Source organism: Accipiter gentilis, chromosome 21 (genome assembly GCF_929443795.1).
Source record: "Accipiter gentilis chromosome 21, bAccGen1.1, whole genome shotgun sequence".
NCBI lineage: Eukaryota > Metazoa > Chordata > Aves > Accipitriformes > Accipitridae > Astur > Astur gentilis.
Window position 1 is genome coordinate 5,832,788 of NC_064900.1, and position 13,488 is coordinate 5,846,275.

Consider the following 13,488-nt stretch of genomic DNA (forward strand, 5'->3'; position numbering starts at 1 on the left):
TGGTGTTACTGCTGTGAGGTCAATTTAATTGTGGCCCTGCAGCATCGTATGGCAATCCTGCAGGGTACGCTGGCTGTCACGGCCAACGCGGCCAGGAAACCATGCACAAACTGGTGGGAAAGCACATGATAATAATCAGGGCAGTGAAAGAGCAGTAACTGGGCTTTTATGAAAGCCCGGTGATTACTGAGTATATTTTAGCAGTTTGCTCTCATGGCTCACAAACAGAGCAGCAGACCCCGAGGGCTGTTCAGGCTCCTCCACCGGGACAGGCTGGGTCTAGCGGGCGCGCGGTTGGGATGCGCGCGGGGACATCCCGCACCCTGTGGAAAGCGGTGGTGGAGATCGGTGCTCTGCCCACGGCGCCCAGCCTGCGCCACACTTTTAGCTGGCTGCGGGGGAAGGCCATGAATAACAGCTAAAAGCCTTGGCCCTCGTTAGAGCTGGGTGAACCATCCCAGGTTTTGCCAGGGAGCAGGAGTGAAGTATTTCTCAGTGTCGTCGACTGGCTCGTACACCACCAGACCTTGTCCTGCTCACGTGCCTATTTATTCAATGTATTGGCCCAATTAACTTTGCCAATCAGTACGTTTTTGGAGGGCCACTCTAAGCTAATCAACGAGTTCTCCAACTCTAGCCCGATGGGGTGAGCGTCACCCCGCTGCCGGGGGTAGCTCAGGCCCCGGGACCCTGTCCCCTCACGACCCTTGGTAAACCCCTCAACAGGGGTCGGACCTTCAGCATGGACCAAAGCTGGTCCTTCTGCTGGCTCATCCCTCCAGGGACACCATAATTCTCCAAATCAGGGCCTAGAGGTATCCTAGAGGGCTGCTTATTTTGCTCTTTCCTAAAACTGATTTTGCTACTTTCATTACTTTTGTTAGTCGGTGCTAACACCTCACTCAAAAATCCAAGCCTGCTTCCCTTAAAAATCCCCTCAGCAGTGCCAGGGAGAGCGGTCGGTCACTGGCCAGTGGCCGAGGAGCACAGCGGGGCCACAAAAGAAGTGGCCCACCAAAGACCGCAGGCCAGCAGGATGTACGGCAGCATAGAAATGCGACACGGTGGTATTAATGATCATTATTCTCATTTATTATAATTATTGTTCAGTTTGAAAAAGGAGCCTGGAGCCAAGCGTTACGCTAATTGGCACATTTTTTCTTGTTCTTTTAGATCTGAAAACAAACTGGGGTTTAGTATTATTTTTCATTCATTTGTTTGTTTGGTTTGGTCTTTTTTTTTTTTTCTTTCGTTCATTCCATCACATTGAAAAAGGAAGAAAAGGAATTTCTTTTTTCCTCTTTTGTTTTAACTCACTCGGTAAGTCTGGACTCCTCGGATGAACGTAACATTGCACACACACACACTTGGAGGAGAGAGAGAGGGGGGGGAGAGAGAGAGAGCGCGCTCGCGGTGGGCAGACAGACACACGCACGCGCCAGGTCAAAGAACTCTGATACAGTGCAAGAATTTTCCCAAAATGATTGGATCATCATTACCAAAAAACTCGCCATAACAACACCAAGAAACAAAGAAATGTTTAAGCCACACTGTTTGACTGGGATTTTTCCTGCTTTTTTTTTTTTTTTTCTTTAAATGTTTGCCACACAGAGAGAAAAAGGGTTTAAGTGGGAATGGGAGAGGGACGGACAGGCTCACAGATGTGAGCAGGAAGGGGGGAGATCGAGATTAGGGTAGGAAGGAAGGATAGAGGATAGGGGGAGGGAGGGAGGGGCAATGGGGAGTCATTTCTTAATGTTCAGGCATTTTCTTGGTCCGCCTTGCTCTCTTCTTCTTTCACCTCTTCCTGCTGGGCACTTTCAGTAGGTTTGGTTTCTTCTACAGCATCTAGTGGGGAAAGAGACGGTCCAGAGTTAGTCAGCCATGAGCAACAGCATCCTGCATGTGCACACAGCCATCGCACGATGGACTGCGTGGCTTCGGGCTTCTCTCTCCCCAAAGTGACCCAGGTCTCAAAGTCCCTGGCATTTCTGCAGCATGAAAAGAACGTGTCAGGGTTCAGCCCAGCAGGCAAGCGTGTAGCTCTCACAAAACGCCTCCAGCCCCAGCAGAAAGCACGTGCAACTGGAAGGAGCTGGCTGGCTTGCTGCTGCTGTCACGGGCAACCACCGTTCATTTCATCAGGTGCACTGATCAGGCTCTTGGCTTACCAGCTAGATCACGCACCCTTTTACTGAACCCCCTGACTATGCCAACCACTGTTGCGTGTTGCCCCCTAATTCCGCTATGCATCCTCCCAGCCAAGGCTTAAAGAGCTCACAAAGAGAAAACCCTACACGCACTTGAAGCTTGCAAGACCCAGAGGGAAACATTTTATAACCTGGAACTCAGACTTCTCTTACGCTAAACGGAGATCTAGAGAAATGTCTCTAGCCTTCAAGAACAGGAGCCTTCATCCGGGAGGTTGTCACATTTCTCCAGTTTTCTGGGCTCTCCTTTCAAAGGCAGAGCTGCCCCGGGGGGAAGCAATGAGTGTAACGGGAGGCTAGGTCTGCCTGTCCATCAGACACTTTGTTCTGGCACACTGTTCACGTGAGAAGTTAAAACGAATGCTAGGAGCAATCCCACAACGATGAACTAGATGGGGGATCAGAACCGAGGGGAAGGCAGAGGCAGCCGAGAGAGACAAGGCAAACGAAAGGACCACCTCTCAGGCTGGAGCGATCTTATTGCTGGGGTCATAGGGCTGTAAGGTAGAATAATGCACAAGGGTCTTAGTGCACTGTAGTGGCTGGTCTGCTCCATCGCCAAATCTGCCCGTCCCTCACTGACTCCCCCTCCCACACATACATACCCACAGACCATGGAGAGGCCAAGCAAGCGGCATCAGTCCAGACTTGGGATAAAAAACAGGGAAAAGAGGGGCTGGGGGCTGTGGGACAGACCACAAGATTGGTATGTCACATACCTCAATGCTGGCACTCGACATACCTCCGTAGCATCACTGTATCTCCGGTGGTCATTCAGAGAGGACTGTGGGGTCCCTGGACAGTTCCTGGCTTCTCTGATGGGCTATCACATTACATTATACCAGCAAATCAAATGGGCCAGGGACTGCTCTCTGGCCCCGAGGCCAGCTGGCACCACACAGCTCGTGTCCATACGGCTAAACGCTCTTACTCTCCAGAACAGGGTGGCTGTGTTTGGGAGCTGTCTGGGGTAAAGCCAGTTGGCCTGTTCAAAAATCACACCATGGCCCATGCTGTCAGCTTAACAACATGGATGTTCACATGCCAATGTTTAGTTTGCGAGGATTAGCATCCTCACACCCATGTTTAGCATTAGCGAGAATGCTAATTGGGATGTGAAACTTTCCTTACTGACACGGTTTATGCATTTTGGCCTGGTCCATTCGATGCCATCAGATGGCAGACTTGTATTTGCTTCCAACACTGGCAGTAGGTGCTGCATTCCTGCTTCCCTCTCCCCCTCAGCTCTTTAGCCTAGCTTTTAAATATGTTCCTAGGCACCACTTCCATAAAGATCACCTTTAAGATGTGTGTAATTTCCTAATGTGAATCATCTTCATTAAAGGCTCTCCTTCTGGACCTTCCAATACTTTTTGTCTTAGTAAGTCCTGACTGCTGATTTTCCAAAAGGACAAAGTCTGTGGAAACATCCCCATGGCCTAAGCCCCTGCACCTGCAAACTCACTGTCAGCAAAAACATCTGTAGACTTTCTTTCCCTTGACACTGAACAGCTAAACAGAATGCTACTCAAGGACTCCTTCTATATATGGTACAGCTACAACCATGAACCAAAGACAAAATGGGCTACTGATTAAAATAGGATGCAAGTATCGTTGCAAGGCAAAGCAGGCCAACTTGCCCTAGCTTTGCTAATTTTTCTGAATGACTTGATCACACTCCACTGGGGAGGGAGGGGAGTCCTTTTAATCCCGCTCTTCTCCAAGGCATTCATAGCAGGAGACATATGGAATTATGGAGCCGAGAGTAGAATCCTAATGCACAAATATCTACCCCTAAATCTGAGCCAAAAGACTATCGCTAGCCAGCAGCGAAGCATGCTTTGCTATAAGGCTCAGATAGATCCTAGTAAGGCAGAATTTGGTTTTTTGCGCACACAAATGCAAGATGGATGGAAGAGCAACAAAGGATAGGCAATACGGCTTCAGGAACACAAGCCCTGACACTGTATTTCATTATGTTTAAAACTTTGTGTCTTCCTACTGAAAATATGTATAGATTTTAGCCAGCGGTCCCCACAGCCTTCTCAGGACAGCACGACAGAAGGACCCATAATGCAGCAGGCACAGTGATAGACACTGGGAGGTCCTGCATACCTGCTGTGATACCGGGTGCCTTGGCCAAGACATACAAACTGCTAAGTTGTACTACAGATGCCTGCGTTAAATCAGCAGCTAAAAGTGGGGTCCAGCTCCAACAGTGGTAGGCTCTTGACAATGAACTTCAGCAAGAAGTAATATCACAAAGGATAAAAAATTCAGCACTAGAAGTAAAGTTCAAGCCGTGGCACTGCTAAACAACAGCAGTGAAAAGAAGAGGATTCTCAGTGCAACGGGAGCAACGCAGCACAACCCTACTGACATCAGGGCCAGCTAATAGCAGTTTCTGATTCACGAGGAGAGATGAGACGGTTTATCTGACTCACCCTTCACTGGTTTGTTTGATGCAGGCTATTTCTGCAGTATGTTCTCTGGGGTTCTCTCCAGCCTAGTTTTCAATGTCCCAGCAAAGGAGGGCAAGGTATCCCTGGGGAGATCAGTAAATGGCTATCCTGGGGATTCCATACATCAGAGAGGATATTTCTCACATTGCTTTTTACCCACTTCCTTGAACTCTGGGCTGTCACACCTGTTGGTTTGTAGTGGATGGATACAGTTATACAGACAGAACTGCAGAGCCTTGGCATTTTACACTCACTTTGCACTTTGTTGGAATAGGTGTAAAAGGTGACAAAAAAGCAGGTGAGAATTCAGGGCATTTAAGCAAAATGTTCAGTCCCCTGCTTGAGGAACAAAAGTCTTTCATCCTGGGTGGCCAAATTTCCATCTGTCTAAAGCTGCCTCCCTTCTGAACATGCCAGCACTGTGAGATCTCCTCCTGCATGATCAGAGTCCCCTGTGTCCTCTTGCAAGGGAGAGAACAAGCAGGTGGCAGTGATTTATTCCAGATGGACCTGGACTGGGGCAGCACCGAGATCATGAAATGGGGAAGTTGAAGTGGGAGTGGATGGACATCTCACCTAACTCCAGACATCTACACAAAGACATCTACAGCTGATCTTCTCACCCTCTGCTCCCTTTCTTATTAGTGGAAACAAACATGACATTCTAGGAGTCCATTAACCTAACCTATTTAGATGCCTGCTTTAGGACAAGAGGAGTCTCAGCCTGGGAACATCTACATCTTTAGCAAGCCAAGGTGGAGACATACACATTTGTTATAGAGCATTCCAGCTACAGAGCAAAAAAGAAGGGCCCAAACTCTCAAAACGAGAACACAACATGTGCATGTGTGGAGGAAACAGAACAAGAGGGGAGGCTGAGCAGTAATACGAAGCAAAAGAAGCCTGAGGAGGGGCCAAAAAAAAAAATCAAATCTGTCCTCTAAGATAAAGCAGGAATGGCTAGGTCGAAAAGCTAAAAAACCCACCGCAAAACAAGACCAACACCAAAAACCACCTAGTTTGTGCTTGCAGTCATCACCCTCACAGTTGTTTCAATGCACATCAGTCATCACTTGCACTTTTCCTGGTTATTCCCATCCTGTGGTACCCCCCAGACCCAGCTTTGAGATTGTTTGTTTTGCAGCTTTGCCTTTTGCTTCAGTCCTTTGAAATCTATGCTGCAGTCCAAATCATCCTATAGCATGGGATAATTTTGCCAAAGAGACAGGCATCTGTGAGCTGAGCTGCCACCAACCTCACTTCAATCTAGCACCCTGCACGGAGCAGCCAAGTTGAGAAACCTTTTGGGCAGCCTCAGACAAACCTTAAGCTGTGACTGCAGAATTGCTTAAGCGATAGAGCTTCGTGGTGGGTGAGGCTGAAGTGCATTTGCTTCCCAGATGAAGGACCTGGGTCAGAGACACGCTTTATGCCTACAGCTCCAACTGGTACCTGCTGGGGAACTGCTTTGCCCATGGAAGAGGAACGGTATGGAAGTGAACTACAGATCCTTGCTGAAATAGGGTCTTACAAAGCTCCTGCCCCTCAGCACTCCAGTTAGTTCCTGGAAAGGGTGAGAGTCATGTCTGTGAGCCCTGCTGCGGAGCAAACGCCTCGAACATATGCAGCTCTGGTTGCTGTAAAGCTGAAGCAGGCACGCAAGCAGCAGTTTTGCTGGATGGTGGTACTTCCAGCTGCCTTTGCCTACACTGTGCTCTAATGGCTAAGCGTGCAGGCTCCTCTCCAAGTCTCTCCACTGCCCTACATTAGTGAAATTAGGTTGAGTGGATTTCCGGGTAAAACACTGTCTCTTGGGACCTGCCCAGCTCCCGTGTGACTTGCCAAGATTAATTAAATCAGAGCAGACATCAGCTTATGACCATAGCAGCAGCAACCTCTCTGCTGATCATTTCTTTTGTGGCTGGTGGCTTGGGTTTTGTTTTCCTTTTTGTCCCTGTTCCACTGCAGATCTTTAAATTATCACAGCTGATGCCAAGAAAAGAGAAATTGCACAAACACTCTGGGATTCTACTACAGATGCAGGGATTTTGCTTTTGCTGCTTTCCCACTGTTTGCATTATTATTGCTGATATTGACTGTGCAGCTAGAACTCTCCCATGCCTTCACGCTAAAGTATTGCCCAGATCTACTCAGCCGCTGCTCTTTCTCTAGCATTTGTCATGCTCACTCCTTTCTCTCTCTGTCCTCTGCCAACTACAGCTTGGTCAGAGATGGAATTGAAAACCTGTGCTTCGTCTGGTCTCCTCTTTGCTCCAAAATATTAATCTGGGGTTTCTTGCCCTATTATAAGCAGACCTCGGCTGCCCCAGAGATGACTCTGTTTAGAGACATTTTTTGGAGGGTAAGGAGCACTGGAAGGCGCCATTTAAAATCCCTGACCTGAGCCTCTCCTGATTATAATGACATTTGGATCAGATTTGGATCCAGGCTTCACAGCTTGATTCATCTGTCCCGATCCATCTGTCCTTCTAGCCAGCCAGAAGCCAATTCCAGGCAGACGATGGTAGGTCTGAGACTGCTGAAACGAGATGCACTTCAGGTTCAGAGCTGTTGCTTATACAGTTCTCTTCCCGATCCAAGTTAGCCCATTGCAGTCAGTCAGCCCTACAATGCGTCATATGCAGCGCTAAAATCCTACGCCCTCCCCACTCGCTGCTTCTGAAAACTGGCAGACTTACGCTGCCTGGTAAAACACTGAGAAATGAAGGAATTGGGTATTTCAGGTGAGTGGCTGCATCTGGTCCAGGGGACTGACTTGCATGACTTCTCCCAAGCCCCTGGTGAATCCCTCACTCGCTAAAGACAAACCCAGGGTATCACCTCATTTCTGGGAGCCCTGGGGGTTCTGGTGGGCATCTAGCACCTGGGAGATCCGCATACCCTTGGCAAACCCTGCAACAAGGTGGTGGGGAGGGATGTCCCCACTGCAACCAGCAGGCAGGAGGGCCAGGGAAGTTGCCCAGTAACTACAGGAAAGACGCAGGCAAAGAACCCTGTTAAGGTTAAACCAAAAAGGTGAATACGGCCACAATACATGGTAGTTTGGGCCTCTCGTTCCTGGACTGCCTTGTCTTTGTTTCAGCACCACGTATGCCAATCTCAGTTGCTCTAGCAGGGATCAAAAAAACCAACTTCTGCCAGTCCCATGGCTGATGACTTTGGTCCAAGCTTGGACGGCTGCCTCTTTTTCTGATCCTGCTAAATCCTCAGAGGACAGCCAGCCCCAGTTCTGTCGCCCCAGCTGCCTTTGCGCTTTGTCAGGCTGAAGAGCCAGTAGCTTAGGGATTTCCTCTCCCTCTCCTCCCGCCCCGTGCCTTTCTTCTCCCAGCACCACCACGGAAATCCCACCCTGCATCAGCATCCGTGTGTGCAGCGGATGGATAGGGAGGGAGCGGTGGCAGAGATGCTCGGGGTGCACAGGGGTGGGGAGGGGGTGCTGAGGGGAGTCGGGCTCGCAGCTCCATTGCGAAGCATCTTTCACAGTGTCTAGACACCAGCTGCCGGGTTGCCATGGAAACTCCCCAACTTTGGCTGATGGGAGGGAGCAGTGAGGTCTCCAGAGAAATGGGAGTGGTGGAGGAAGAGGGTGGAGAGAGAAAAGGGAGGATGTTCCTTGTGAACCTGAGGTGTTAACCCTGTTACAGCTACAGTTGCAAATATTTTTGCTTCCTGGAGAATGGGAAAGAAGCGGCTCTCCTTCTTTCTTCCACTGCCGTTTCCTTCCCACACCGATGGATGCAGCCAGGCCTGAAGGCTGAGACAAATGACCTGCCTACTGCTGGCTGGTCATTTATTCCTGCCTCTTACCAGCACTTTTTGCCCAAACTTCCTGTGTACGGTACCTATAACCAGGCAACTGCAATCCACCTAGGGCTGGAAGAAGCCTACCACAGCGGTTAGGTTTTCAGACAGTGAGATCTCCTTTAATAACGCCTCTCTCTTGGCCACCATCACTGCTACAAGCAAATGCAGCTCCAGGGAGGACAGGGTGCTCGCATCCATCACGGTGCTTCCGTGGGGATGCTTTGCTGCACCAGAAAGTGATGGGCAAGTGGGAGGCTGCGTAGTACAGCAGCCGAAGGGGAGGTAGAAGAGCCCTTGTGGATGAGGGTGCCTTGGAGGCAGATGTTTTTCACTAGTATTGAGTGGCCTCCTGCCAAACAGCGTCAAAGGTGCTGACCGCGACAGACTCCTACCAAGGCTCCGCGGTCTTTACGGCCAGGGAGCCTGAAGTGGAAAAATGGGAAGTGACTTGCGCAGGGTCTTTACAGCCATCAGCTGGGGTCAGAGCTGATCTGATTCCCAATCAGTCACTCAGCTGCCCTGCTGGAGCAGAAAGGCTCCCTTCAGGGGAGGTTCCAACCTACCAGCCTCCCCATCTCCCCAAAAAGTGCGAGACAAAGTCAAAGATGCCTCTGCAGACATTCAGATGAATTATCTACTGCTTGACTTTCCAGCAAGGTAGTGTATTGGGTTTTTTAGATACAATATGCAGATGACGCCGGATATATGAGATAAACCAGGATATAATATCCAGACCATACATTTATGATGATCCCAGACCATTGTGAACTTCAAGAGCTGTCTCCATTGTGACCTTCCCAAATTGCTACAGGTGGCCAGCAATGCAAGTATTTATCTGGTCTTCATCACCCCAACAATGGCCTAACCCACAATCATGGAGGTATTTAATCCTTGTGTCATCCCAGTGAAGAAAGCAAAGGCTTTTATCTGCATTTTAGAGTGAGCAAAGTATGACGAACTGGGCTGTGGTCACACAAAAGCCTGTGGTGTACCCCAAAGGCTGAATCACCTTGGCTCTTCATTCCACCATCTCAACCAGCCACTCTGCACACAGCAGCACTTTCATAGGTGTGATGCCTTGGTCCAGTGATTTCTGAAGTTCCACAAAGTCCTAATTTCAGGCCAAAACTGGACATGCGGCAATCTCAGCAACACACCTCACCCCAAACCATCGCAGGAAGGCAGGTAGAAGAAAGGCTTTCATTACTTCACCTGAGAAAAACCTAAGAAGAAATAACCCACAAGTTGTTCTTTACTTTTCTTCTCCTCTGCCCCTGTTATTTCACATAGGTCCTGCAGACCAGAAAGTCTACTCTTTTTAATTCCTTAAATACCTTGTGATTTGAACAGCTTGAATATAGAGGTTTTTACTTGCTTCCAGCTGTGGAATCTTAACAGTTGGCAGCTGCTCTTGGCATACATGCTGGAACACAGGGTGTCCCCATCTCGTGTAACAGTATTCTTTTGTGTAAACCATCTTTTCCCCCTTGCTGGGTTAAGTTCTGGAAGATGGTTTAGAAACAGAGGGCGTGTGAGGGGCCAGAAGAACAAAGTCTTGGTAAGACCTATCCATTCATTCTTTAGCCTCTCTAGGGTGGCTGCCGTGTGAGACCACAGGGGAGAAATCAGAGGAAAGCTAAGAAGAAATGGAAACACCCTAAGTAGATCATGGCCAAATGAGCAAAATGCAGCCTTATTGAAGTGACTGATAGCGATTCCTGTGCAGCCAAGACATTTCTAGCAAAGTAATTAATTCAGGGAGTGAAGCTTACAGCACTTTGGGGATGGAGGTCTGGGTTTGGAGAGGCCTGGCAGATGCACAGCAAGTGACAGAAGTTTGATAGACACATCAGATCCTCAGAGGTTTGCCCATCTTACAGCACTGCTGATCAGCCTGGCAATTGTGGTAGGATCAGTAGGGGGATAAAAATGAACCCAAAACTGTGGCAGACTGCTGGCATTCACGCACTGCTGATCCTGAAATAAAGAGGGTTAAGGAGAGGAAGGAAACGTGCAGAGTGCTAGAGCCTTTGAGTTCTCCATCTACCACTCCCACCTCATCACACAGGACCGGCTCTGAGGCTCCTCTCCTCCCCTGCCCCGGCAAAGATGGCCAGGGAAAAGAGGCCAGAGGAGGAAATCTTCCCTAATTGCAGCAAAAAGGTCTAGAAATTCCTTCAGTGCATCCAGAATTAATGCACCACTCCCCCCCTCATACTCCTCCCCCTTCAGCTGTCGGTGGCAGGAAAACAAATTGCTGCAGCCCTTACTACAAACCATGCTCCCGCCTCCCTTCCCCCAGCCCAAAAGACATGTGCCATTCATAAGCTGCCTGACTGCTGGTCTCCATTATTAAAGCCTAGAAGGCTGATAAATTGGGGATTCATGGAGCCTGCAAGCCTCCAACAACCAGATTGCCATGGAAACCAGAGGCAGCCTCCATCTCCAGCAGAAATGATATTGATCTAGCTGAAGGCAGGGAATTACAATCAAGGAGAGGATATAAAATGTCTCTTTTTCTTCCTTTTCCCATCTTCCCGTTTTGTGTTTAAATGAAGGAGAAATTTCATTTAGAGATCATTAGTTCATTTCTGTCCATCATCATACACCGAGGCCCTGCAAATTGGATGCTAAAATGAATTAAGTGCCTGTTGTCAGGTGTTCCACAGCCATCTTGTTCATAACCATCCCCAGCAGTTGCAACATCAACACCACCATATTATTACTAATATTTCCCGTACGCACAGCTGGTGTGCACACACGTAGGATCCCAATGTGTTTTATGCAGAATGGACACTGAAACGCAGCCGCTGCTCTCCAGGAGGTGGTTCAGGCTTAATGCTGTACCCACTGAAGCTCCTGGGGACCTTTGCTTTTCGTTTCAACTTGAGGAGGTCATCACACGCATTATGACAGCTCAGACATAGAAAGAAGCATTTTGAACTATGAGCACTTACAGGGAAATGCCCACTTTGAGACAACACAGAGTGGCATTGCCGGTGCAGAGCAACCCTCCTCTTTGCCCAAAATCCCCTGTCTGGGAACTGCTTAATCGTAGCCCTCCAGGGATGGAAAGATCAGGAGTCACGGCACCCGTCCTGCAAAACTGGGTGGGCAGCTGGACGCTTTCCCCAGCTCACACTGCAAAGGCCAGATCCTCCTCGATCTGTCGCCTCATCCCTTGGGTGCCTGTGAGAAATCCGAAGGGTTGGGAGGTGAAAAACCACAGCTTGACTTAAGGTGGGAGGTCGGACTGCGTAGTCGCCTATTCCCCTCCAAGAAACCTCTGCGACCAGAGGTGCGGTGATGCTTGCCCAGTACGTGCTCAGCCCTAAGGGAAAGGAGGGTGTAGGGCAGCCCTGCGCCTGGCGCTGGCCATTTTCAGTGAGCTGGGCCGCACAGCAGGGAGGAAGGAGAGAGCTGCCTGGAAAACCTTTCAGGAGCGCTCTTGTTGACAGCGGCAGTCTTCCCTGCGAAGGTGGCAGCAGCTAGCACCAGCAATTCTGATTTTAATTAAAATCTGGGATTTTTTTATTTATCTTTTTTTTTTTTAAAACTCAACCTTGTCCCATTTTGGGAGGGACTTTGCAGCCTCTGAACTTTCTGAGCGCTGCGCCAAGCGAACTGGTGCAGCTGTCCCGCAGTAGCCATCTCAGTTTAATTGGCTTTTCACAAGAACAGTTCAATCAGGCGAGTAATGAATTTGGCCTTGACATGAGGGCACCCAGTGAGGCACCTGCAAATGCTGGGGAGACCTTGTAGGGGCACAGCCAGCTGTGCCTTGGTGGCACGAGGCCAGGTTGCATCACCTAACACCCTGGAGCAGCAGGTATGTCTGGGTTGTCGATGGCAAAGTCAAAGCTCTTCAGTACTGTCCACTACAGTGGAAAAAATGACCCTTATGGGGTGCTAAGACAGACCTTTGCTAAGAGACAACTTTGCTGAGCTAGCCTACGATGACAAGGCTTCTCTCCCTCACCAAAGGACATTTCAGCACGCCTGTGGTTGTCCCGTTGCTGATGCTGCCAGCCCAAGCCGGCCCTGGCTCGGCTGTGGGGCCAAGCAATAGCTGCTTCTCCACTATTGCATGAGTAGCCAAAATTTGCTATGAAGCCTAGCTCTGCACGGGTCCACAGAGGCTGTGAGTCACCACAGCCCCCACCTGCAGAGTTTCTAAATTTTTGGCCAAGGTGGAACAGCCCATACTTTTGGCTTGGGCACCATCATTTTGACAATGGCTGTCACAGAAGAGGGCTTTATCTGAGGCATGAACCCACCAGGCCAGAACTGCTCTGAAATTGCACTGAGGCACAGGAATTGGCACCCCATCATCCTGTGCTCACGTTGTCTCCCCTGGTCCTCTGCCTGATTTTATTTGCTGTAAAGGTCCTTGGCTCAGGTCTTGCCTGCTGGTCGCAGAGCGATGTTGTGAGATATCCGCGTGAATGAACACATCTCTCCTACTCTTCCTCTCCTGCTGGAGCTGTTCCACTTTCATAAATCATTAAATATTCATTGGGCCAGAGGAAAACGTTGACTCTGTAGACCAGTGGTGAGGGCACTCATCTGGAATGGGGGAGACCAAACTCCACATCCTGGCTCCAGCAAATAATAAATAATTTATACAAAGTAGAACGGCTCCAGCAGGAGGGATCAGGGGAAATTTCATGCTGCAGCCCAATGGCTTACTTGCAAAGCTCACTGGATTTCAGCTTCCTAGGGTAAGGCATGGGCCCATCTTGTCTTTCATCCCATTCAGGGAATACCTGACCCTCACGTGCTAGCTACATTAAAAGCAGGCAAAGGCTTCTCTTACTGCTATAATCTACAAATCCCATCATTCCTGGTACTGGTACACTATGTTTGGTTTTGACAAATTAAAGGGTCCTTCAGTGGAGAGAGAGAAGAAGAAAAAAAAAAAAAAAAAAAAAAGAAAAAGTTTTACAGAAGAATTCCAGCCCAGCAGGACTACTCAGAAGCCCTGCATGGAG

General features: G+C 49.2%; 1 protein-coding gene across 1 annotated transcript in view; it reads right to left on the bottom strand.

The window, feature by feature from the left end:
- Positions 1–209: 209 nt before the first annotated feature.
- The window catches only part of GAP43 (growth associated protein 43), a 55,997-nt gene continuing 42,718 nt past the window's right edge, over positions 210–13,488 (bottom strand). The window contains exon 3 of the mRNA XM_049824648.1: positions 210–1,848. Within this exon, the coding sequence (XP_049680605.1) occupies positions 1,760–1,848 (89 nt within the window). The 3' untranslated portion in view covers positions 210–1,759. The remainder of the gene's footprint in view (positions 1,849–13,488) is intronic.